Consider the following 20,573-nt stretch of genomic DNA (forward strand, 5'->3'; position numbering starts at 1 on the left):
TCTCCCTCATCTGCACTTCTTTGCTAGCCTCTCGGCAGTGTCATTTCCTGGAAAGCAGACAGTGACCGTTCCTGTGGCGCCTACAAAGGCAGGAACAGCTCATCCTGCCAGGTTCTGTAGGCATACAGGAATCAAGTGGACAGTTTCTGGGGATGGTGGAAAAAATACAGGATCTGTCATCTCAGTTGACTGGTGCTGGCTCAGGCCCTCAGGTGACTCCAGGCGGTTCTCACCTGCCAGCTCCTTGGCACCTGATGTACTGAGGAGTCCCTGTGGCAGTACTAGAGCTTTGCCTCCTTCCTTTTGTATCCTGAGTGTCCCCTAGCCAGTCACCCTAGCATGTCCCCACCTTTCTGCCGTGGAGGTCTGTGCCTATCCCTCTGGGCCGGGCCAGGCCTGGGTTGCAGCTCCCTGTGTAGATGCTGGATCTTCCCTTCAGAAGTCTGGTCTGTAGCGTCCAAAGTGACAAGGAGCCAACTTAGTGTTGCATGTTTTGCAAATAAAACAATCCTTTTCCTCCAGTCATCTTAATTGAAAAAAACAGCACCACCACACGTGTATGCACACGAAACAAAACACCTTCATCCACGCAATTGCAGAACTCCCTTCCATGCATAGTAAAGTAGCCAGAACTTGCTTGCTCAGACATCCTGCTGTTGCCTGTGTCACAGCAGGACAGCACTCTGGGAGCGCTCTGAAGCCAGGCGTTGTGACGAGATCCCCTCTCTCCAGGCCTCCTCTGTTCTGATACTTCCATTCAGCAGCAGTCAGACATTTGCTAAAGGCTCATGATGGAAAAACTTTTAAGTTAAGCCAAAATACCTACAGAGTAAACGTTTCGGTTGCCAGATCAGCATGTCACATCTTGTCAGCGGAGTTGAGCAGTTTCATGTCTTTGACAGCCACCCGCTGCTCGAACGTGGCCCTTCTGTTGGCAGAGGGGCCAGAGAATTTTTTCCTGGAGAGCACCTTCTGATGACCTTCAGCCCGTGCCTGCAGGAGCAGACGGCTCTGTTACCTCCTTGTGCTACGTTACCTGTGTGTACAGGGGAGGGTCTGGCTCTGGTCTCATTTGCTGTTACTCTGGCATCTTACACAGGCAATGCCACAGGTGCAGTGATAGTGACAGTGGCAGGAAGGGTACCTCTCTAATTGTCCCCGGAGTTCTGACTCACCAAATCATTCCCCAGAACTTGCTTCCACTCATTGCTTCCACTCATTGCCTCCACTCATACTATGTATTCCTGGCCAAAAATGCTCTTGTAAAAGGTGTAGGCTGCTGGAGAACTTTGTACTAGCCCCAGCAGGCTTTCAGGTTGCACCATCTGTAGTACGATAGCCAGGGCTCCGTTCCTTGTGGTCTCCAGCACGTGCTGTGTCCAGATGTTGAGATGTGCATTGAGCTGGCAGGGAGAGGAGGTCAGATCAGTTCAGAGAGGCTGTTCTCAAGCCCCTGTGCCTCAGTATGCCTTGTTTACTCTTTCTAGCTGTCTAACGCCCTCCTGGAGAAAGAAGTGATAAATTACGATGACATTGAAGCTTTGATTGGGCCTCCACCGTATGGGCCAAAGAAAATGATAGCTCCCCAGAGCTGGCTTCAAGCGGAGAGAGACAAGCAAGACACAAGAGATGAAGAGATGCCCCAGCAGCCACCAAACCACGAAGAGGAGGAAGAACCACGTCTGAGACCAGTATGAAGCCCACCCCTGATGTGGAATGGGAGGACTCTAAGGGCTTCTTCCAAACACAGACCCTTTCCCTTCTCAGCTTCGTAATCAAAGATACTGAGCAGGGAATATCTGTGCTGCTGTTACCCCAAAATTAAGGGATGGTGATGTCAGCTCCTGTAACGAGCTGTTCCATGTGGGAAGGAGAACTTAGGATTTTGAAACTGATTCTCTACAGGATAGTGGTGATTAGGAGCTGGGTAAGTCTAATCTGCTGGAAAGACTTCTTGTGCAGAAGAGCAGCGTAGATGTTCTTAGGCTGAAAGATCCTGTGGAGTCCTCGTAAGCCACCTCTAGCTGTGCCCATGTTGTGTAGCAGGAGCGCACTGCCGTTCCCTTCAGTGCCAGAATGGTCAGTGTAGCGAAGTCCCTTTGTGAGACTTGGAGCCAGCTGAGGTGCTGTAGTTATGTGACTCCACTGTAACCTTTGATCTTCTCTGCTGCTGAACATAAAATATAAACTGAAAAAAAAGAGACTTCACTAGAATAAATTGTCCCTACTGTGCTGCTGTGTTTGTAGAATATGTCAAGATGTGGTTATGTGTTTTGGCACATACGAAGCTGCTTGGCACGTATGAAGCTATGGAGTTGCATAGGACATAGGCTCTTTTTCTCCTGGCCAACACTTTGTACTCAGTTTTTATAGCAAGTGTTTCACAAGCAAAGATTGGGAAACCCCACGTCCAGAACCCAGCATGACCCAGCAGCATGGTGTTAGAAACTAGCGTAGTAGAGAATAGGTCTGAGTTACGTGGTGTTGGACCACAGAACCAGCCCTGGTGCCCGGAGCGGTGGTGTCAGTTAACAGGAACAAAAGCAGGCGTGTTCAGCGGGGGCCTCTGTGAAAAGCTGACAGTTGCTCTGTCTCCGGCCCCATGGTTCTTGCAAAAGAAGCTGTGATGAAATGGTTGACAGCCATTCCACAAGGACGGTGTTAAAATGCTGGTGCCTGCTGTGCTCTGGCTGGATAAGGCTCCTTTAGGAGGGATTATTGGCTTGGATTATTCCATAAGGATTTGCTGCAAGCTGAAAGACCCCGGCCTAAACCCAGGCCCTGGCAGTTTTCGGCTCCCAGCCCTCAGGACTCAATCGTAGTTACAAGCTGCCTGTTCAGCTGAGAGCTGCTGTTTCCCTCGTGATGTCCTGGAAGGCGTCAGCTTTTCCACACTGGGGGTGCTTTCCCTCGTTTTTAGGGACAGGCATGGTTTCTTCTAAGTGGGGTGGTACTTTGCTCTTCCTTCCACCCTGCTTGCTTTCCTCACAGGGCGTTCAGTTGTTGAATTTTTTTTTTGGCAGCAGAGGAAATTTGGAGTGTTCCGTGATCTTATTTAAAGAAAAAAAACCCAACTCCTGGCTGTGTCCTGGCTCTGAATAAACCCTGGGGCTGGAGGCTGCGGTGGCTGTTGGAGCGCGGCTGTGCTGGGGGGCTCCGGGGCCCGGTGGCGGGGTGGCCGTGCCCCTAGCGGCCGGGCCGGGACGGCGGCGGGGCCCGGGCGCGCTCTGCCGCTCTCCCTCGTCGCAAGCGGGGAAAGCAGCGCGGCGGCGCGGGCCCTTTAAGCGGCGCCATGTCTGCTACGGGCGCGGTGAAGCCGTCTGCCAGGCCCTGCGGAGCCTTCGTCCTCATTGGCCGCCGCTCCTGCTATCCCAGCGTGCTCGGCGCCGCCGCGGCGGGGCCCGGGCGCGCTCTGCCGCTCTCCCTCGTCGCAAGCGGGGAAAGCAGCGCGGCGGCGCGGGCCCTTTAAGCGGCGCCATGTCTGCTACGGGCGCGGTGAAGCCGTCTGCCCGGCCCTCCGGAGCCTTCGTCCTCATTGGCCGCCGCTCCTGCTATCCCAGCGTCCTCGGCGCCCCCGCTTCCTTTTCCGGTCGGCCATTTTCGGTGGCGGGAGGTGAGTCGGGGCGCCGCCGCGGCCGGGGGGGGCTCTATCCGCCGCCATCCGCCGCCCGGGAGCCGCGTCCCGGGCCGGGCTGTGCCCGAGGCCCTGCGCGGAGCCTGGGGCTGCGCGGCGGGCCGGAGCCGGGCCCGGACGGGGGGCCTCGGGGGCCCTGATGGGGCTGGGGCTGCACTGGGCCGGGGGTGGCGGGGGCCGCGGGACGGGCCCGGGCCTGGCGAAGGGCCCGGACTGGCCCCGCGGCCGCCCTCACGGCGCGCCCGTGTCCGCAGGCCTGAGCAGCCATGGCGCCCAGCCGCAATGGCATGATCCTGAAGCCGCACTTCCACAAGGACTGGCAGCGGCGAGTGGCCACCTGGTTCAACCAGCCCGCCCGGAAGATCCGCAGGTGAGTGGTGAGTGCCCGCCGCCGGGCTCCGCCAGGCCGGCTGCCCCGCGTGGAGGGGGGTCTGCTCGTCGCCGTGCGCCGGGCTCTTGGGTCACGGAAGTACCCCGGGTTTAGCTTCGGCTGTTCCCACGGGATTTGGGAAGGACCCTGGGATGGGACGGGTGCTCATTGGGTGCAGTGTGCCCCGCCGGAGTTTGCCTCCCACACGCGTAGCGGCAGCTGCAGTCAAGTGATGAGACGTCTCCGGAATCGCTGTACCCCGTTGATGATTCCCTTGAACCCTTGGCTGTCTGATGACTGCAGTTGCGTGGAAGCAGATACCAGTCTGTCCTGGCTGCTAGGCCAGCGCTGGGTTTGCTTCTGAGAGGTCCCTGAGCAGCAGGTGCCGGGCCAAAGGGAGCTTGGCCACCTTTTTACAAGTGACAGATCTGACAGAAACGTTTTTTCCCTGATTGTTGTCCCTTTCCAGGAGGAAGGCCCGTCAAGCAAAGGCTCGCCGCATCGCTCCGCGTCCCGTGGCCGGGCCCATCCGGCCTATCGTGAGGTGCCCTACAGTTAGGTACCACACAAAAGTTCGTGCTGGTAGAGGCTTCAGCCTAGAAGAGCTTAAAGTAAGTACGGAGGATTGATCCTGAAGTCAGCGCGTGCGTCTGGCTGGTGTGTTCTGATGCCTTGAAGCTGGTTTGTTTACACAGTTGTAAACAGAAGTTGTGACTTGGTGGTTCAGTTCTGCTTTCCTCAGGGAGCAGAGCTGGAGCTCACTTGTCCTGTCTTGTTCTGTGTGTGCATAATGTGTAAGTAGCTGTGACTTGCTGAAGTGTCAGGATCTACTCAGGCTGGCTGAGACTGCGTTTAGCTAGGGGGGAACTTCTGCTTTTGTTGCCTATGAAGGGTAAAACTAACGTTTTTGTATACCTTTTTTTTTGTAACTGTGGGATGGGGAAGCAATAGTGTGTCAAAGTGAAAGGCTGCTTTGAAAAGTAAATATCAGTCTGCATGGTCAGACTGTCAGTTTAACAAAATTCTGTTAAAACTGGATTCCAGCAGAGCCTTAATTAAAACTCCTAAACTGTAGAGTTGCTGAGGTTTTTTTTTTTTTAATAGCTTCTTGTTAAGCATTTTTGTTTCCTTGTGAAACATTTATACAAATCCTATGGGATTTAGCCTGTGTGAACCTATTTGTGCTGAGGAACAAGCAGACCATGATCAGCTCATCTCTGATGGAAGTCAAGGATGTTGTGCCAAGACACACAGCTATCCTGCTGGGTTTTTCGTGCAGTAGCTATGAGCTGGCTTAGCAGTACTTGAAACCTGTGGGAAGCTTTCAGTGCCTTCACCTTGCTTCAGGAAAAGGTCCTCCCGTAAGGTCTTCTCAGGCATGTTTCTTAGCTGCTGAGCTGCTAAACATTGGATCGTGTTGGCCTGCAGAACCCACCGCATGTTCCCACGCAGTGGGCAGGAAGAAACGTTAATGTTCGCTGGCAGCCAGCATCCGCAGTCTCCTCTTGTGTGTTGTTTGGTATCTAATTAAAACATTTATAACAGTGGCATTAGTGCATTGAAGCAGTAAAATTGTTTTGAATGCTAAGTGCTTCATTACTTTGTGTTCCGCTACTATCTGAAAACTAAAGGAAACCAAAATGGTGCATAAATAATTTCTATCTTTTAAATAGAATATGAGATTTTATTTAATTTTTTTTTTTTTAACTTCTTCTGTAAAGGGGACTTCTCGTCCCCTTCGGTTATCCAGTTATCTGTGTGTCCACAAATTTTTGGCTAGCGTATATCAGAATGTAAACGTCCCACTTGGGGAAGCGCAACCCCAGAGTAGATTCTGTCTTGGGAGAATCCATCTGCAAAAACTGTGTAGTATAAGATCTGTGTGATACTTTAGTTACTGAAGGATGCCTTGTTGTCTGCATCTTACCTGTGGCATAGTTCAGTGCCCTTTGCCAGACCGCCATGCTACCGATGGGCCGCGGGGTCGGACGGTGACGCTTTCTCCGGAATCTGTGTAGTCCGTGATGACTGCGCTTGAACCCTTTTCTGGCTGATGGCCGAAGTGGCTCCCTTCAGTAGCACAGTGGCATTAGGTGTTCTCAAATATTGATGCTGCATAATTTCTCTTTAGCTTGCTGGCATTAACAAAAAGTTTGCCCGGACTATTGGAATCTCTGTGGATCCCAGACGACGCAACAAGTCTACAGAGTCCCTGCAAGCCAACGTGCAGAGACTGAAGGAGTACCGCTCCAAGCTTATCCTCTTCCCACGGAAGCCTTCTGCACCCAAGAAAGGAGACAGTTCTGTAAGTACTTGACTGTTGAAAACACTTAATGGAATCGGCTTCAGATAATTTTTGCAGAAGTCGTCTTATTAGCTTGTCCTCTTAGTGCTTTGGTATGCAATCAAAAATGTTCTCAGACACTTTTCAGAACGTAAACTTTCTAGATGGAGAGGAGCCTCGCTGCCCACGCAAGTATGTAGCGGATGTCTGAGTGCGGTAAAAGGCAGGGCCTGATGAGAACCGATTTCTACAGCAATCTGCTGCCTCTGACTGCTCGGAGCACAGTGATGCTTTGGAGTGGCTTTTGGCATGGGGACTGCTATGCTGCTGAGAGGTGCAGCTCGCATTCGGGGCTGAACTCCTTGGGTGGCCTTGGTCCGTGGGATGCTTTGCTCTTTGTCTAACCAGTTGAATTTTAGTTTGTGAAGCAAAATTGTCAGAGGAGCTGAAAGGTCTGCTGTCTGGAATACCTGTTCTGCTGTGATAAGTATTGCACAGCAAAGGTACAAAAGGCAAGCACAAACTTTTTTCAGTTGAGTAACTTACTGAAATGGAGTGATTAAGTTCGTTCTGTGAAGATTGTTGCTGTCGACTTAAGAAATGTTTTACGCTGAAATCTCAGCAAGATCCAGAGTAGATTTGGCTTGGCTTGTCTGTTCTTGCCCTGTCTGTGAAAAATGCATACATGCGTACTTCCTATGGGATGTACAAATACTGAAATGAGGTAGTGCGTTAGGTTGACCTTCAGTCTTCAGGAGTGTCTGTCAGTCCTGAGCTTAATTGTAGTACAGTCCAGAGAGACAAGAGTCAGACCTCACCTGGACTGCTTTTCAGAACAGGGTGAGGAAGGATTTTTAGCATCTTATGTTCCCTGGTTGAACACAGAAGTTTTGCTGAACACGTCAGTGTAATGGTTGGTAAGTAGGGAGGGGTGATCCTTTCCACCTGATTTGTGGGACTGGCAGAAGTATGGACATGGGGATCTTGAAGTTAAAACTATTTTTGATGCCAGTGGTCTCCTTTCTTCAGCACAATCTGTAGTCTAAACTTCCTGAGGAGGTTGGTATGTGCATTTGGATGTGCATTTGGATGGGTCCACATGGATGTAGAATGGATTTTTCCAAACTGCTGAGTAGCATGTAAAACTTCTCCAAACTCACTCTATTCCAGTTTTAAATTAGCTAGTAATGCAAACTTGTAACTTAAATCCAACCTAGTTTTCAGCTTGCATACCAGTAGATTCAGATATTTGCGTCTGGGATCCCTTTCATTTTTTTATTTGAACTTTGTAGTTTAAACTTAATTTTAAATAGTCGATTTCTTCATTTTTTTGTGCAATTCCATATTCATACAAGAAGCAGAAATTAGCCTTAGATGGAATTGCTGTGGAATACACAGAGTAGTCAAACTAAAAATGACATAATAGTTTTCAACACTTTTCCAGCTGGCAGAACTGATGGCCGCATCCATGCTGACTGAGAGCAGACAAAAAAGCAGGTTGTTGATATAGTTTGTCTGTGCCAGATACTTCCATACAGCTGCACTAGTGAAATTTTGAATTCTTTACCAGTCAGTGTTAAATCTCTGATAGTTAGCGATGTGTTTAATCTAGGTACCTATGTACAAGGCAGTTTTTAAATCTAGGTACTAGACTGAAAAGTTTTAAATACTGCTCTCACAGATGCTTTTTTAAACCCCTGACAATGATGTGTTTTTCCCTCTTGTTATGCAGGCTGAGGAACTCAAGATGGCGACTCAGCTGTCTGGACCAGTTATGCCAATCAGGAATGTAAGTGTGGCTTTAAATTGTGTGCTTTGTGTGATATAGTTGAGACTTAAACTTACCGGAGAGAGTTCTCTTCTCATTGCTGTATGCTTAAGCGTTGCTGTCTTCAGACAGTTTCCAGCCTGGATCAAAAAAAACCCCAAGAACAGGTCAGACTTGTCCTTGTCTTTTGCCAAGATTGTAACTCAAGCTGTTTGCTATGCAGCGCTGAGAAACCAGACTGCAAAGAACTACTTGGAGCTCCACTAAAATTCTTACCAACTCAGGGGGTCCTGAAATTGTGAACTGTGGTGACTGGAGCTTTCCTCTGGACCCAGGAGCAATGTTAGGGTATTTGAGGTGACCTGTTGGCTGGGAATAATTGTATATTCTAGTTTTGCCCTGAATTAACTGTGGGAGAAGCTTAGCTGTGTAGGCAGTCCAGAGAAGGCCACGGTGGAACTTGCACAAAAATCCACCAAAATTGCCAGACCCCTGTGAGGACTTGGGTTAAAACCCCTGCTGACTAAGCATCTGCCGTGCATGTATGTGCTCGGTGTTGGGTCCTCCAGGCAGAAGGGAAATTCACCTACTTAGATCTTTGGGAAGGAGCTTGTGCCACTGCAGAAGTTGGAGCACTTCTGGGTTGCCATTTGCCGTGGTGGAGGGGTGCGTGCTGGCAGCCCGCAGCGCGGCAGCCCGGGCAGGGCGAGATTGTCGTTTCTGTCTCAAAACCCTTGCTGCTGCCTCTGAACAGTGGTGCTGATTCTGCACCACAAACCTGACTAAGATTTTGCTTTGCACTTGTTTTTCTGGTCTTGTGCTGATGTGCACTGGGAAATTAGGAGCTAGCTGAAAGGAGCTGTCTGGTGGAGTGATGATAAGGGCAGGGCCTGTAGATTGCATAAATTTTGTATTCTTAATGGCATCCTGGAGCTACTGTAAAACCATGTAGTGAGAATAATTGTGTTAAGCCTTATAAATACGGTCTTCTCTGGGAGCCTCTGATGTATAGTCTGACTGTCTGGCTCTTGCTCCCACTAGGTTTTCAAAAGGGAGAAGGCCCGCGTTATCTCAGAAGAAGAGAAGAACTTCAAGGCCTTTGCCAGCCTGCGCATGGCCCGGGCAAATGCCCGACTCTTTGGAATTCGTGCTAAACGCGCCAAAGAAGCTGCAGAGCAGGATGTGGAGAAGAAGAAATGAACTGTTCTCCCTAGAACTGTCAATAAAAACATGTAGAAATGTAACAGTGTGTGGTGTCGTCTTAAGGCAAATGTAGAAGGGACGAAGCATTTGGCTGTGCTCTGTGGTTCCCTCTGCACCAGTGCTGCACAGGAACTCGCAGACGGTTCGCTGGTGCAGATCGTGGGCAGCTACGCGCAGAGGAACACAGTCTGGGGGAGTCGCTGTTCAGACGTGGGAAGTTTCGCTTGCTGTGATTATGGACTAGAAACTTCCGTGAAAGCAGCAAGTGAATAAACAAACAGCCTCCCCGTGGCCTTGTGCAGCTCCCTTCAGGGAGGCTTGTTTACTTTGTCTTCTGGGACAGCACAGCTTCCTGCTGTGTTAGAGCTTGACCGAGTCCGACTTTGCCCGTAAAGGGCAGCCTAGCTGAGCTGTGGTACTGTATCCAGACAGTTGCACCCAGGCCTTCCTCTCTGGGAAGCCCCTTGTGCTGCTGGAAACTTCCATGCTGGTTGCTTGCCTTTTCCCAGAAGCTGGGGGTTTGGTGGGATGTGTGACTGGACTAGGGGGTTTCTGAGAAAATGGGGACTCTGTTACTTGCTCGGCTTCAGCAGCCGAGGGGATGTGTGTAGTGACGCCTTGGTGTTGCATTCAGGGCGCTGTGCTTGCTTTAACAAGTGCAGCATTTAACCAGCCTGGTAGGTTTAGAAAGGAGAAAGTTGAGGCTTTCCAGAACTACCGTGTCAGTGACAAACTGGCCTTGTTTCACCTGCTTTCCACCTCACTGCTGTGTGAGTGATTATTTCAGGTTTAGTGTCATTTCTACACCTCTGCACGTGGTTCTGTGCGAGACAGAGCAGTCAGCTCTGTTGTAAAAGGTGGGATGTCACGGGGCACCTCATCCTCGAGCGCTCAGCATGCCTTGGGTGGCCCAGTGTGTTGTGCAGGGAACGGAGGGAACCACAGGGCTTTGGAGCGGCTCTCACCAGCCGGCCAGAGCCAGGATGAGCAGGGGCCTCGGCTGGAGCAGGGAGCTGCGCTCCCCGGTCAGCCCAGAGCCTTGTCAGTACATGACTCACTGCGTTGATGTCCGTGATAAGGGCGCGCTCCGAAGGCCAGGCTGCCCTGTTTCCGCGGAAGCGCGGAGAGCAGGGTGCTGGCTGCTGCGCTTTGGGGCACCTCTGTGCGAGGCCCTCGGCCGCAGGTCCCTGCTGCCGGGCTTTCAGGGGCGCGGTGGAAAGCGGGGTGCGTTCCCGGGGCATGGGCGGTGCTTGCTCCCGCTTGCCGCTGGGTGGAGCAGGGTCCCGACACCGGACTGCACAGCCCTGCACAGTGTCACCCTGCACAGTGTCACCCTGTGCACCCGCAGGGCAGGGAGCCACTGCCTTGGGCCCCCCCCGCCTCAGCTCAGCCCCTCGTGCCGGTTGGATAAACCTTTATGCCGTTTCCTTGGGAAAATACCGTGGTGGTCCCAGAGTGCCGTCCTTCCCTGGAGGTGCCGGAGAAGCGGGTGGGGGGCTTTGGCCAGCCCCGGCAGCTGCCCCGAGGCCATGTCCCCGCACGCCGCAGGGCCGGGCTCCGCTGCGGGACCGAGCAGGACGGACGGTCACGGGGCGATGCCCGCGGTGCAGCGTGAGCAGGATCCGTCCCGCTCCGGGGGAGCGCTCGCGCAGCCCCTTTGCTGGCTAATCAGATCTGGGGCTGTTTTGCAGCTTCGCTGCGTCGCAATCGCCCATGCCGGGAAAATTGAGTCGTTTGTATTCATTAGCAGTCCCGCGCCAGAGCCAGGCAGCTGCGGGCCGCGAGGGGCTCCGGAGCAGGGACGGGCTGGCCGCAGCCCCCGGCCCGGCCCTGCCGGGGAACCCGAGGTTGCTCCGACAGCAGGGCGAATCCTGCCTCCCCGCGCGGGCTCGGCTCGGAGAGTGGCCTGTTCCTGCCACGCAGGCTGCGGATTAGCCCCGAAGCCGGGTCCCCGCAGCGCCCAGGTCCCGCCACGCTCGTTAGCCCTGTCTGCGTGTTAATGCCTCAAAATAGGGGCTAATTGCATCCTCCTTCACAAAGCCGATCTGGCAGCGCCGCAGCGCCCGAGGGACGCGTGTCTGCGAGGGGCACCCGTGCAGGGGCAGCCCTGGGCAGGGGGGCCCGAGGCCAGGGTGAGGGGCTGGGTGCAGGTGCGCTGGGGACGGGGTGCTCCGAGATGGGGCTGGCACGTGGGGGGCTACACGGCAGCTGTGGGGCGCCCCATCCCTGTGACAGGGCCAGCCCGGCGGCCGCGGGGCCTGCGCGCGGGACCGGCCGGGCTCCGCTCGGGCGCCGGCAGCGAGGCGGTTAACGGAGCTTGGAGTCTCCCTCTTAGGGCTCCGCTCCCGAACTGCAGCTTGAGTCAGTTGTGTGGAGGTGGCGGGCGGCTCCGGCTGGCACACCAGCTCCGGCTGGCACACCGGCTCCGGCTGGCACACCGGCCCGCCGAGCCCGAGGCCCGGTGCCTGCGGAGCCGCCGCGAGGCCGCCGGGCGCCAGGTGAGCGGGGCCGGGCGGGGGGCCGCATCCCCCCACGCCGGGGTGCCGGGGTGCCCGCGGCGCCGGGGAGGGGGCGATGCCCGCCGGAGCGCCGGGCGGCAGCTCCACGTGCCCGGGAAGGGCAGGGCCCGGCGCGACTTCGCCGGGAAACTTTGGCCAGGCGGCATGGCCTGGCCGAGCCGGAGCGGTGCTGCCGGGAGCCCCCGCGCCCCGGCTGGGGCACGAGCCGGGGCTGGGGCTGGCAGAGCCCCCGGGGCTCCCCGCGGCGCGGGCGCTGGGTGCTGGGCGCGGGACGGGACGCGGCGGGCACCCAGCGGCTGCGGGATCCCCGTGCCCCGCGCGGCCAGCCTCGCCGCAGCCCCTTCCCCGGGGGGGCCGCGGGGGGAGGCTGGGCGCGGAGCAGGGCACGGCCCTGGGGGTCCCGGCAAGACCAGCGGAGCCGGCGGGTGCATGGGGGTGTGGGCAGTGCCTGTGGGGCTGGCGGGTGCCCGTGGGGCTGGTGGGTGCCCAGGGGGCTGGTGGGTGCATGGAGGGCATGGGCAGTGCCCGTGGGGCTGGGGGTGCCTGTGGGGCTGGGGGTGCACGGGGGGTGTGGGCAGTGCCCGTGGGGCTGGTGGTGCCTGTGGGGCTGGCGGGTGCCTGGGGGGCTGTGGGTGCATGGGGTGTGGGCAGTGCCCGTGGGGCAGGCAGCCATCCATGGGGCTGGTGGGTGCACGGGGGTCATGGGCAGCACCCGTGGGGCTGTGGGTGCCCGTGGGGCCGGCGGGTGCTGGGGGCGCGTGCTGCGCCCCACGGGTGCCTGGCAGCGGCTCACCCTGCTCCGCTTCGACACCTCGCAGGGCCCCGCGGAGGCACCGGGACGAGAACCGGCCGCCCGCCGTGAGCTGCCCCGGGCCCCCTCCCCGGCGGGGCCCCCCCCAGCCGCCACCAGCTGCCACCAGCCCCCCGCGCGGCTCCGGGCGCCGTGGGGCACCGTGCCCCGGGCATGCCGGGCGCCCGCCGGGCTCACTGAGGACGGCACCGGGCGCCCCGTGCCCCCCGCATGCCGCTGGCCCACGGGGCCGCCGGGCCCCCGCCGCGCCGGGCCGCCCCCCGCGCCGCCGCCGCCGCCATGGGCGAGGGGCCCGAGCCGGGCGCCCAGGCCTCGCTGGCCGTGCTCGCCAAGGTGGAGCTGCGCGTCAGCTGTAAGCACCTCCTGGACCGCGACACCCTCAACAAGTCGGACCCCTGCGTGCTGCTGCTCATGCAGTGCCAGGGCCAGTGGACGGAGGTAGGTGCGGCCGGGGCGCCGGCGGGGCGCGGGGCGAGGGGGGGCCCATCCTGCTGCGGGGACCAGGGCAGCAGCGGAGCCGGTCCCCCCCACTGCGACCCCCATGGGGCAGGCGCCATGGGGCAGGGCACGCAGTGCAGGGTGCATGCAGGGTGCTAGGCGCAGGGTGCTGGGCGCAGGGTGCATGCAGGGTGAAGGGCTCGCAGCCCAGGACGCGAGGCGCAGGGCACAGGGGATAGAGCAGGGCGCAGGGTGGATGCAGGCTGCAGAGCGCGAGGAGCTGGGCGCAGGGTGCACAGGGGGTAGAGCAGGGTGCAGGGTGCAGAGCAGGGTGCTGCGGGACCCTTGGGCACTGTGCAGGACACTGGGGGCTCCCAGGTCAGGACGAGCTTCCCAGGGCTCAGCGGCTCCGGCAGGGCTGGGGAAGGGGATGCCGCAGCGCGTGGGTCCAGCTGCCCGGCACCGGGGCCTGGCACTGCGTTGGCTGCCCCACTCGGGGCAGGCGGCAGGGCCTGGGCCAGCCGGGCCGTTGCCCACCCCTCTGCGTGTGCCCCACCGCAGCCGGACTCGGGTGGCCCGCGTGGACCAGGCTGGTGCTGGCGCTGGTGCTGGCACTGGCACTGGCACTGGCGCGGCTCCTCTCCATCGCTCCCCAGCCCAGCTCCGGGCCAGCTCCGGCAGCTCTGCGCTCGCTAATCGCCGCTGCTCAGCCGGCAGATTTAGCGCTAAATCCCTGCTGCGTGTAATCGGCTGCGCCGGAGCCGGGCAAGCGGCCGCGGCCAGCGCTGGGCGGTGTCCCCAGCCCTGCTCTGCCGGGTTGTGCCATGCCATGCCATGCCACACTGTGCCGTGCCACGCTATGCCATGCCATGCTATGCCATGCCGTGCCGTGCCGGGCTGCGCAAGGGCAGCCCGCAGCGGGGCCAAGGCAGCGGCGACCCGGGACCCCCTGCACAGGCTGTGGGGCTGGTCGCGTCCCCTACCCCTACCCCTAACCCGGTCCCCTTCCCGCTGAGCGGCTGCCCCGGGGCCGGTCGCCCTCGCCAGCCCGGAGGCATCCCGGGCGCCCGCCCAGGCGCTGCCCTTGCTCCTGCCCTCCGGCAGCGCGGGGAACGGGGCGTCTGAGCCAATTCCGGGCTGGATCGCGGCGAGAGGAGCGTGGCCAGCTAGTGCCTCTAATTAACAAATAGTAGCTCATTCGGAGGGAGGCATTTTTTGGAAGCTTCACAAGACAAACACGGTATGAGAAATCGATTGCTGCGCAGCCAGCACCCGCCTGCTGTCACATGGAAATCCAGCTGAAACCCCTGCTCCCGGGCGCGGAGCGGCCCTGCCGCCCCGGGGAGTCGCTGCGAGGGTGCTGCGCCCAGTCCCGCGTCTGTGGCTCGCCCCCGCCGGGCGGGTGTCCCTGTCCCCGCTGTGCCCCAGCCAGATGTGCCCCAGCCAGATGTGCCCCCACCCCAGATGTGCCTTGTCCCAGCTGTTCCCCATCCCAGATACGCCCCATCCCAGGTATGTTCCTGTCCCAGCTGTGCCCCATCCCAGCTGTGCTCCATCCCAGCTGTGCCCTGTCCCAGATGCATCTCCATCCCAGATGTGTTCCTGTCCCAGCTGTGCCCCATCCCAGCCATGTCCCCCCCCACGCCGTGCCCCGGCCCTGGGCGAGTGCTGGGAGCCCCACGCCCCCCCGTTGCAGGTGGACCGCAGCGAGGTCATCAAGAGCAACCTGAACCCCGTCTTCGCCAAGATCTTCACGGTGGACTACTACTTCGAGGAGGTGCAGAAGCTGCGGTTCGAGGTGTACGACAGCCACGGGCACGCCGGCGTGGGCACGCACGACGACGACTTCCTGGGGGGCATGGAGTGCACCGTGGGGCAGGTGAGCGCCGGCGCTCGGGGGTCCCGCAGCCCGGCCCCGGCCCCGGCCCCGCGGGGCTCCCACGCTGACGGCCCCTCTCGGACCCCGCTGCAGATCGTGGCGCAGAAGCGGGTGACCAAGCCGCTGTTCCTCAAGTACGGGAAGTTCGCCGGCAAATCCACCATCACGGTGAGCAGCCGAGCCCGGGGCTGCGCGTTGGGCGGCTCCAAGCTGAGGCACAGGGGGGGCACTGGGCTGATGCACGTGTTGGTGGCACCGAGATGGGGCATGGGGGTGACACCAAACTGGGACATAAGGGTGGCACCAAGCATGTGGCACCAAGCTGGGCCATGCTGGTGACATCGAGCTGGGCCCTGAGGTGGCACCGAGCTGGGGCAGGTGGGTGGCACTGAGCTGGGCACTGGGGTGGCACCGAGCTGGGACACACGGGTGGCACCAGGTCAGGGTGCTAGGGTGGCACTGAGCTGGGGCATCCAGGTGGCACCAAGCTGGGCCATGCTGGTGACACTGAGCTGGACACTGGGGTGGCACTGAGCTGGGGTATCCAGATGGCACCAAACTGGGCCATGGTGGTGACACTGAGCTGGGGCACCGAGGTGGCACCGAGCTGGGACATATGGGTGGCACCCAGCATGTGGCACCAAGCTGGGGCACGCTGGTGGCACTGAGCTGGGGCACACGGGTGGTGGGGACCCCATAACCACCCTGCTCCTGTCCCGGCTGTGCAGCCGGCTGCCCCGCAGCCCCCCAGGCTCCCGGGGTGGCAAAGGACCTGGGGTCCCCCCAGTTGCTGCCACCCACCCTGGGGCCCCCCAGGGACCAGGGAGGGCATGTGACGCCCTGTCCCGTCCCGCGCTGCCCCAGGGCAGGAAGCAAGGTGCCCCCCGGGCGCTGAGCACCCGCGGCCACCTCTCCCCGCAGGTCATCTCGGAGGAGATCTCGGGCAACAACGGCTACGTGGAGCTCGCCTTCCGCGCCAAGAAGCTGGACGACAAGGTGAGGGGCTGGGGGACGTGGGGGCCGCGGGGGGTGCAGGGGACACAGGGGACACAGGGCCGGGCCAGCCGGCTGGCGGCAGAGGGGCACCAGCCTCTGCCCTGCCCCGGCCCCGCGCCGCCAGGACCTCTTCAGCAAGTCGGACCCCTTCCTGGAGATCTACCGCATCGACGACGACGGCAGCGAGCAGCTGGTGTACCGCACCGAGGTGAGGCCGGCCGGAGGCGCGGGCCAGGAACGTGCCAGCCCCGTCCCCGTCCCCGTCCCCATCCCCGTCCCCGTCGCCGCCGCGGCGCCCGCCCTGACGCCGCTCGCCCGCAGGTGGTGAAGAACAACCTGAGCCCCGTGTGGGAGCCCTTCAAGGTCTCCCTGAACTCGCTCTGCAGCTGCGAGGAGCAGAGGAAGCTGAGGGTGAGGCAGGGCGCTGGGGCCGGCCGCGGGGGCCGGCGTGGGGCTGAGCCGTGGGGCTGAGCCGTGGGGCTGAGCCGTGGCCCGCCGCAGTGCGTGGTGTGGGACTACGACTCGCGGGGCAAGCATGACTTCATCGGCGAGTTCTTCACCACCTTCGAGGAGATGCAGAAGGCGATGGGGGAGAACAAGGTGGGCGCTGGGCTGTGGGGCCCCCCCGCCTGTGGGGCTGGGCCGGGGTGCAGGGCTGGCTGGGCTGCAGGGTTATGGGGCCAGGGGTTGGAGGGCTGGGGGTCATGGGGCTGCAGGGTTATGGGGAACGTGGGGCTGGGGGTTATGGGGCTGGGGGGCTGCAGGGTTACAGAGCTGCAGGTTTATAGGGCTGCCAGGCTGGGGGTTATGGGGCTGGGGTTTAGGGGGCTGCAGGGTTGGGAGTATGGGGCTGGGGGTTATGGGGCCGTGGGGCTGGGTGCTCTGGGGCTGTGGTGCTGGGGTTTATGGGGCTGCAGAGTTGGGGGTTATGGGGCTGTGGGTTATGGGGCCATGGGGCTGCAGGTTATGGGGCTGCAGGTCGTGGGGCTACAGGGTTACAGGGGCCGTGGGGCTGGGGGCCGGGGGCCGGGGGGCCGGGGCAGCCCAGGCAGCGCCGTGCCGGGGCCGCAGGTGCAGTGGGACTGCCTGAACCCCAAGTACAAGCTCAAGAAGCGCAACTACAAGAACTCGGGCGTCGTGGTGCTGCTGGACCTCAAGGTGAGCGCCGGCACCGCCGCGTGCAGCGCCGGGCACCGTGCCATGCACCATGCAGCATGCACCATGCGTCACGCCATGCACCATGCACCGTGCGCTGCACCACCTGCGCCAGCTCCCCGTGGGCAGCACCTCCGTTTGCGGCCGCCCGGACGCCGGGGCCCCTCGGAGCGGCGGGCGCCGGTGCCGGCTGACACGGGCGCCTTTGGAAGATCCACAGGGTCTACTCCTTCCTCGACTACATCATGGGCGGCTGCCAGATCCACTTCACGGTGAGCGGGGCCCCCGGGGCCTTCGCCGAGGGGGGGGTCCCGCCGCCCGGGTGCCCCCCCCGTGTCCCCGCGGGGCACCGCCGCCCTCAGCGCCCGCCCCCCGCCCCAGGTCGCCATCGACTTCACGGCCTCCAACGGGGACCCGCGCAACAGCTGCTCCCTGCACTACATCAACCCCTACCAGCCCAACGAGTACCTCAAGGCGCTGGTGGCCGTGGGCGAGATCTGCCAGGACTACGACAGGCAGGTGCCCCGGGCGGCCCCGGCCCCCGCCACCCCCCCCCGTGCCGCCCCCCCGCCGTGGGGGGGCTGGCTGCCGCGGGGCCTCACGCCTCTCCCCCTGCAGCGATAAGAAGTTCTCCGCCTTGGGCTTCGGCGCCAGGATCCCCCCCAAGTACGAGGTAAGGGGGGGCACGGGGGGGGGCAGCCAGCGGCCGCCCCGGAGGGGCTGGAGGAGCCGCAGCCTGCGCAGGACCTGGTGGCCGGGCTGCACCCGCATCCGTGCTGCACCCGCGTCCGTGCGGTACCCACTGGGCACCCATGTCCATGCTGCACCCACATCCATGCTGCATCCTCCCCCCCCCCCGGGGCACCCATGTCCGTGCTGCACCCACATCCATGCTGCATCCCCCCCCCCCCCCCGGGCACCCATGTCCGTGCTGCACCCACATCCATGCTGCATTCCCCCCCCGGGGCACCCCTGTCCGTGCTGCACCCCCCAGCACCCTTGTCCGTGCTGCACCCATGTCCGCGCTGCATCCGAGGCGCGATGCCGGCCGGTGACCCGCGGCAGCTCCCGGGCTGCACCGAGCACCCAGCCCCGGGGACGGGCCGTGCAGCGAGTGCCGCCGGCCGGGTCGCGGCGGGGGCCCCGTGGGGGTCCCTCTCCCAGCGCCGCCGCAGCGCCCCGGCCCCCCGCCCTCCGCAGGTGTCCCACGACTTCGCCATCAACTTCAACCCCGACGACGACGAGTGCGAGGGTGAGTGCGGCGCGGACGCGCGCCCCGGCCACCCCCCCCGCCCCCCCCCCCCCCCGGCGCCCGCTCAGCCGCCGCCCCCGCCCCGCAGGCATCCAGGGCGTCGTGGAGTCCTACCAGAGCTGCCTGCCCAAAATCCAGCTCTACGGCCCCACCAACGTGGCGCCCATCATCTCCAAGGTGGCCCGCGTGGCGGCCGACGAGGAGCGCACCAAGGAGGCCTCGGTACGCAGGGCTGCCCGCGCGGGCACGGCGCGCTGAGCCCCGGCGAGCTCGTGCCGCGTGTGGCGGCTCCCTGCACCCCTTTCCCCGCCGAAACGAGGTGCAAGGAGCGCTTTGCCCCTGGGCCCTGCAGGCGCGGGACGGGGAGGGGGCCCAGCATCGCTCCTTGCTCGCTGGAGCGCTCCGAGCCCCCCACGCCGTCCCTGCCTCCCCAGCAATACTTCATCCTGCTCATCCTGACGGACGGCGTGGTGACGGACATGGCGGACACGCGCGAGGCCATCGTCCGTGCCTCCTACCTGCCCATGTCCATCATCATCGTGGGGGTGGGCAACGCCGACTTCACCGACATGCAGATCCTCGACGGCGACGACGGCGTCCTCCGCTCGCCCAAGGGCGAGCCCGTCCTCCGCGACATCGTCCAGTTCGTCCCCTTCCGCGAGTTCAAGAACGTGAGCGGGGCGCTGGGGGCGGCTCCTGCGCCGGGGCTGCATGGTGCAGGACTGAGCATCGCTGCGGCACGGCGCCGGGGCTGAGCGTCACAGTGCCAGGGCTGCACGGGGCTGAGCACCGCTGCGGCACGGCGCCGGGGCTGAGCGTCACAGTGCCAGGGCTGCACGGGGCTGAGCACCGCTGCGGCACGGCGCCGGGGCTGCACGGGGCTGAGCATCACAGTGCTGGGGCTAAGCATCACCCTGGCACAGCACCAGGGCTGCATGGGGCCAAGCATTGTCGGGGTGCAAGTGGGGGGGCTGCATGGGGGCTGAGCATCATTGCAGCACAGCACCGGGGCTGCATGGGGCCAAGCGTTGCCGCGGCACAGCACCGGGGCTGCACGGGGCTGAGCATCACCACGGCACAGTGCCAGGGCTGCATGGGGCCAAGCGTTGCCGCGGCACAGCACCGGGGCTGCACGGGGCTGAGCATCACCGGGGTGCGGGCGGGGGCTGCCCTGCCCACCCGCTGCCACAGGCGCCCTTATCCAGGCCGTTAAAAGCCTCGACGAGCGCGGGCGGGTGCTGCCGTGCGGCAGCGGGGTGGTGCAGGGGCCGCCGCAGCTCCCGTCCCACCCCGTCCCGTCCCGTCCCGTCCCGCAGGCCTCGCCGACGGCGCTGGCGAAGTGCGTGCTGGCCGAGGTGCCCAAGCAGGTGGTGGAGTACTACAGCTACAAGGCCTTCCCGCCCCGCTGCCCCCAGGCCGAGACCCCCGACTCCAGCCTGGGCTCGCCGCAGTGAGGCCCCGCGCTGCCCGCTGCGCCCGCCCCGACCCGCCGCCCGGAGCGGGACCCATCCGTGCGGCGAGTGCGAGCGGGCTCAGCCCCCGGGGCGGGTGCAGCTGTGTCCCCGGCGCTCGCCGAGCAGGGGGGGCAGACGACAGCGCCGTGCCATCGCCGGCCCCCAACGTGCTCCGTTCCCTCCCCGGAGCCGGGGGACATGGGCACAGTCCCCGGTGCCCGCAGGTGCAGGACACTTGGCTCCCGCCGCCCGGGCCAGCGGAGAGCTCTGCATCGCCCCATCCCCGCCGGCCGTGCACCCCGTCCCGCCCCCCCCCCCCCCGCTTCCCCGGCCCCCCGCGCTTGTCCGTCGCTGTGACGTTGTTTCGAGGCTGCATGATGCCCCTCCGTCAATAAAGCCCCATGCCCGTCCCCGTGCCGCGTGCTCTGTGGGTGCTGCGCTGGTCCGGGCCGCGGGAGCGGGGGCCGGGGACAGCACCGATGTCCCTGCGGTCCCGGGCGCTGCCAGCTCGGCCAAGCCCGCGTATATTTAGCTCGACGCAGCCACTTGAAAGCCGCCCGGCCTTTGAGTGCAATGCGGCAGCACTTTGTAGCCATCGCGCTTGCGAGCCACCACGGCTTCAAAGCCGCTGCCGAGCCGCCCAGCTGCGCGGCGGCAGCACCGCCGTCCCGCCCGTCCCTGCCGGTTTCCCGCAGCCCTGAAAATCCAGGCCAGCCGGAGCGACCGGAGGGCCGGCCCGGCCCTTTGCTCCTGCCTCTGCCCTGCACGTTGCCCGTGCCAGGTGCCACGTGGCGTGTGCCGTGCGCTGGG

The 20,573-nt window shown here is 61.9% G+C and overlaps 3 protein-coding genes and 2 non-coding genes across 5 annotated transcripts in view; all 5 read left to right on the plus strand.

The window, feature by feature from the left end:
* Positions 1-2,232, plus strand: part of SPG7 (SPG7 matrix AAA peptidase subunit, paraplegin) — a 32,034-nt gene extending 29,802 nt beyond the window's left edge. Inside the window, exon 17 of the mRNA XM_064519831.1 lies at positions 1,488-2,232. Coding sequence (XP_064375901.1) covers positions 1,488-1,697 — 210 coding nt within the window. The 3' untranslated portion in view covers positions 1,698-2,232. The remainder of the gene's footprint in view (positions 1-1,487) is intronic.
* A 1,239-nt stretch (positions 2,233-3,471) lies between these two features.
* On the plus strand, positions 3,472-9,300 carry RPL13 (ribosomal protein L13). The gene is made up of 6 exons (XM_026115291.2): positions 3,472-3,613; positions 3,889-4,004; positions 4,474-4,615; positions 6,136-6,309; positions 8,021-8,077; positions 9,098-9,300. The coding sequence occupies exons 2-6, from the start codon at positions 3,901-3,903 to the stop codon at positions 9,254-9,256; spliced, it is 636 nt and encodes a 211-aa protein (XP_025971076.2). The 5' UTR covers positions 3,472-3,613; positions 3,889-3,900; the 3' UTR covers positions 9,257-9,300.
* Positions 4,235-4,317, plus strand: LOC112992310 (small nucleolar RNA MBII-202). The gene has a single exon (XR_003261492.2). It is a non-coding gene; the product is annotated as a small nucleolar RNA MBII-202 (small nucleolar RNA).
* On the plus strand, positions 5,994-6,076 carry LOC112992311 (small nucleolar RNA MBII-202). Its single transcript, XR_003261493.1, has one exon. It is a non-coding gene; the product is annotated as a small nucleolar RNA MBII-202 (small nucleolar RNA).
* A 3,499-nt stretch (positions 9,301-12,799) lies between the features above and the next one.
* CPNE7 (copine 7) lies at positions 12,800-20,169 on the plus strand. Its single transcript, XM_064519832.1, has 15 exons — positions 12,800-13,027; positions 14,724-14,906; positions 15,000-15,074; positions 15,828-15,902; positions 16,027-16,110; positions 16,224-16,313; positions 16,404-16,502; positions 16,974-17,060; positions 17,270-17,329; positions 17,439-17,572; positions 17,676-17,730; positions 18,258-18,309; positions 18,398-18,531; positions 18,744-18,980; positions 19,626-20,169. The coding sequence occupies exons 1-15, from the start codon at positions 12,800-12,802 to the stop codon at positions 19,761-19,763; spliced, it is 1,731 nt and encodes a 576-aa protein (XP_064375902.1). The 3' UTR covers positions 19,764-20,169.
* The last annotated feature ends 404 nt before the right edge of the window (positions 20,170-20,573 follow it).

Source organism: Dromaius novaehollandiae, chromosome 13 (assembly GCF_036370855.1).
Source record: "Dromaius novaehollandiae isolate bDroNov1 chromosome 13, bDroNov1.hap1, whole genome shotgun sequence".
NCBI classification, from domain to species: Eukaryota; Metazoa; Chordata; class Aves; order Casuariiformes; family Dromaiidae; genus Dromaius; species Dromaius novaehollandiae.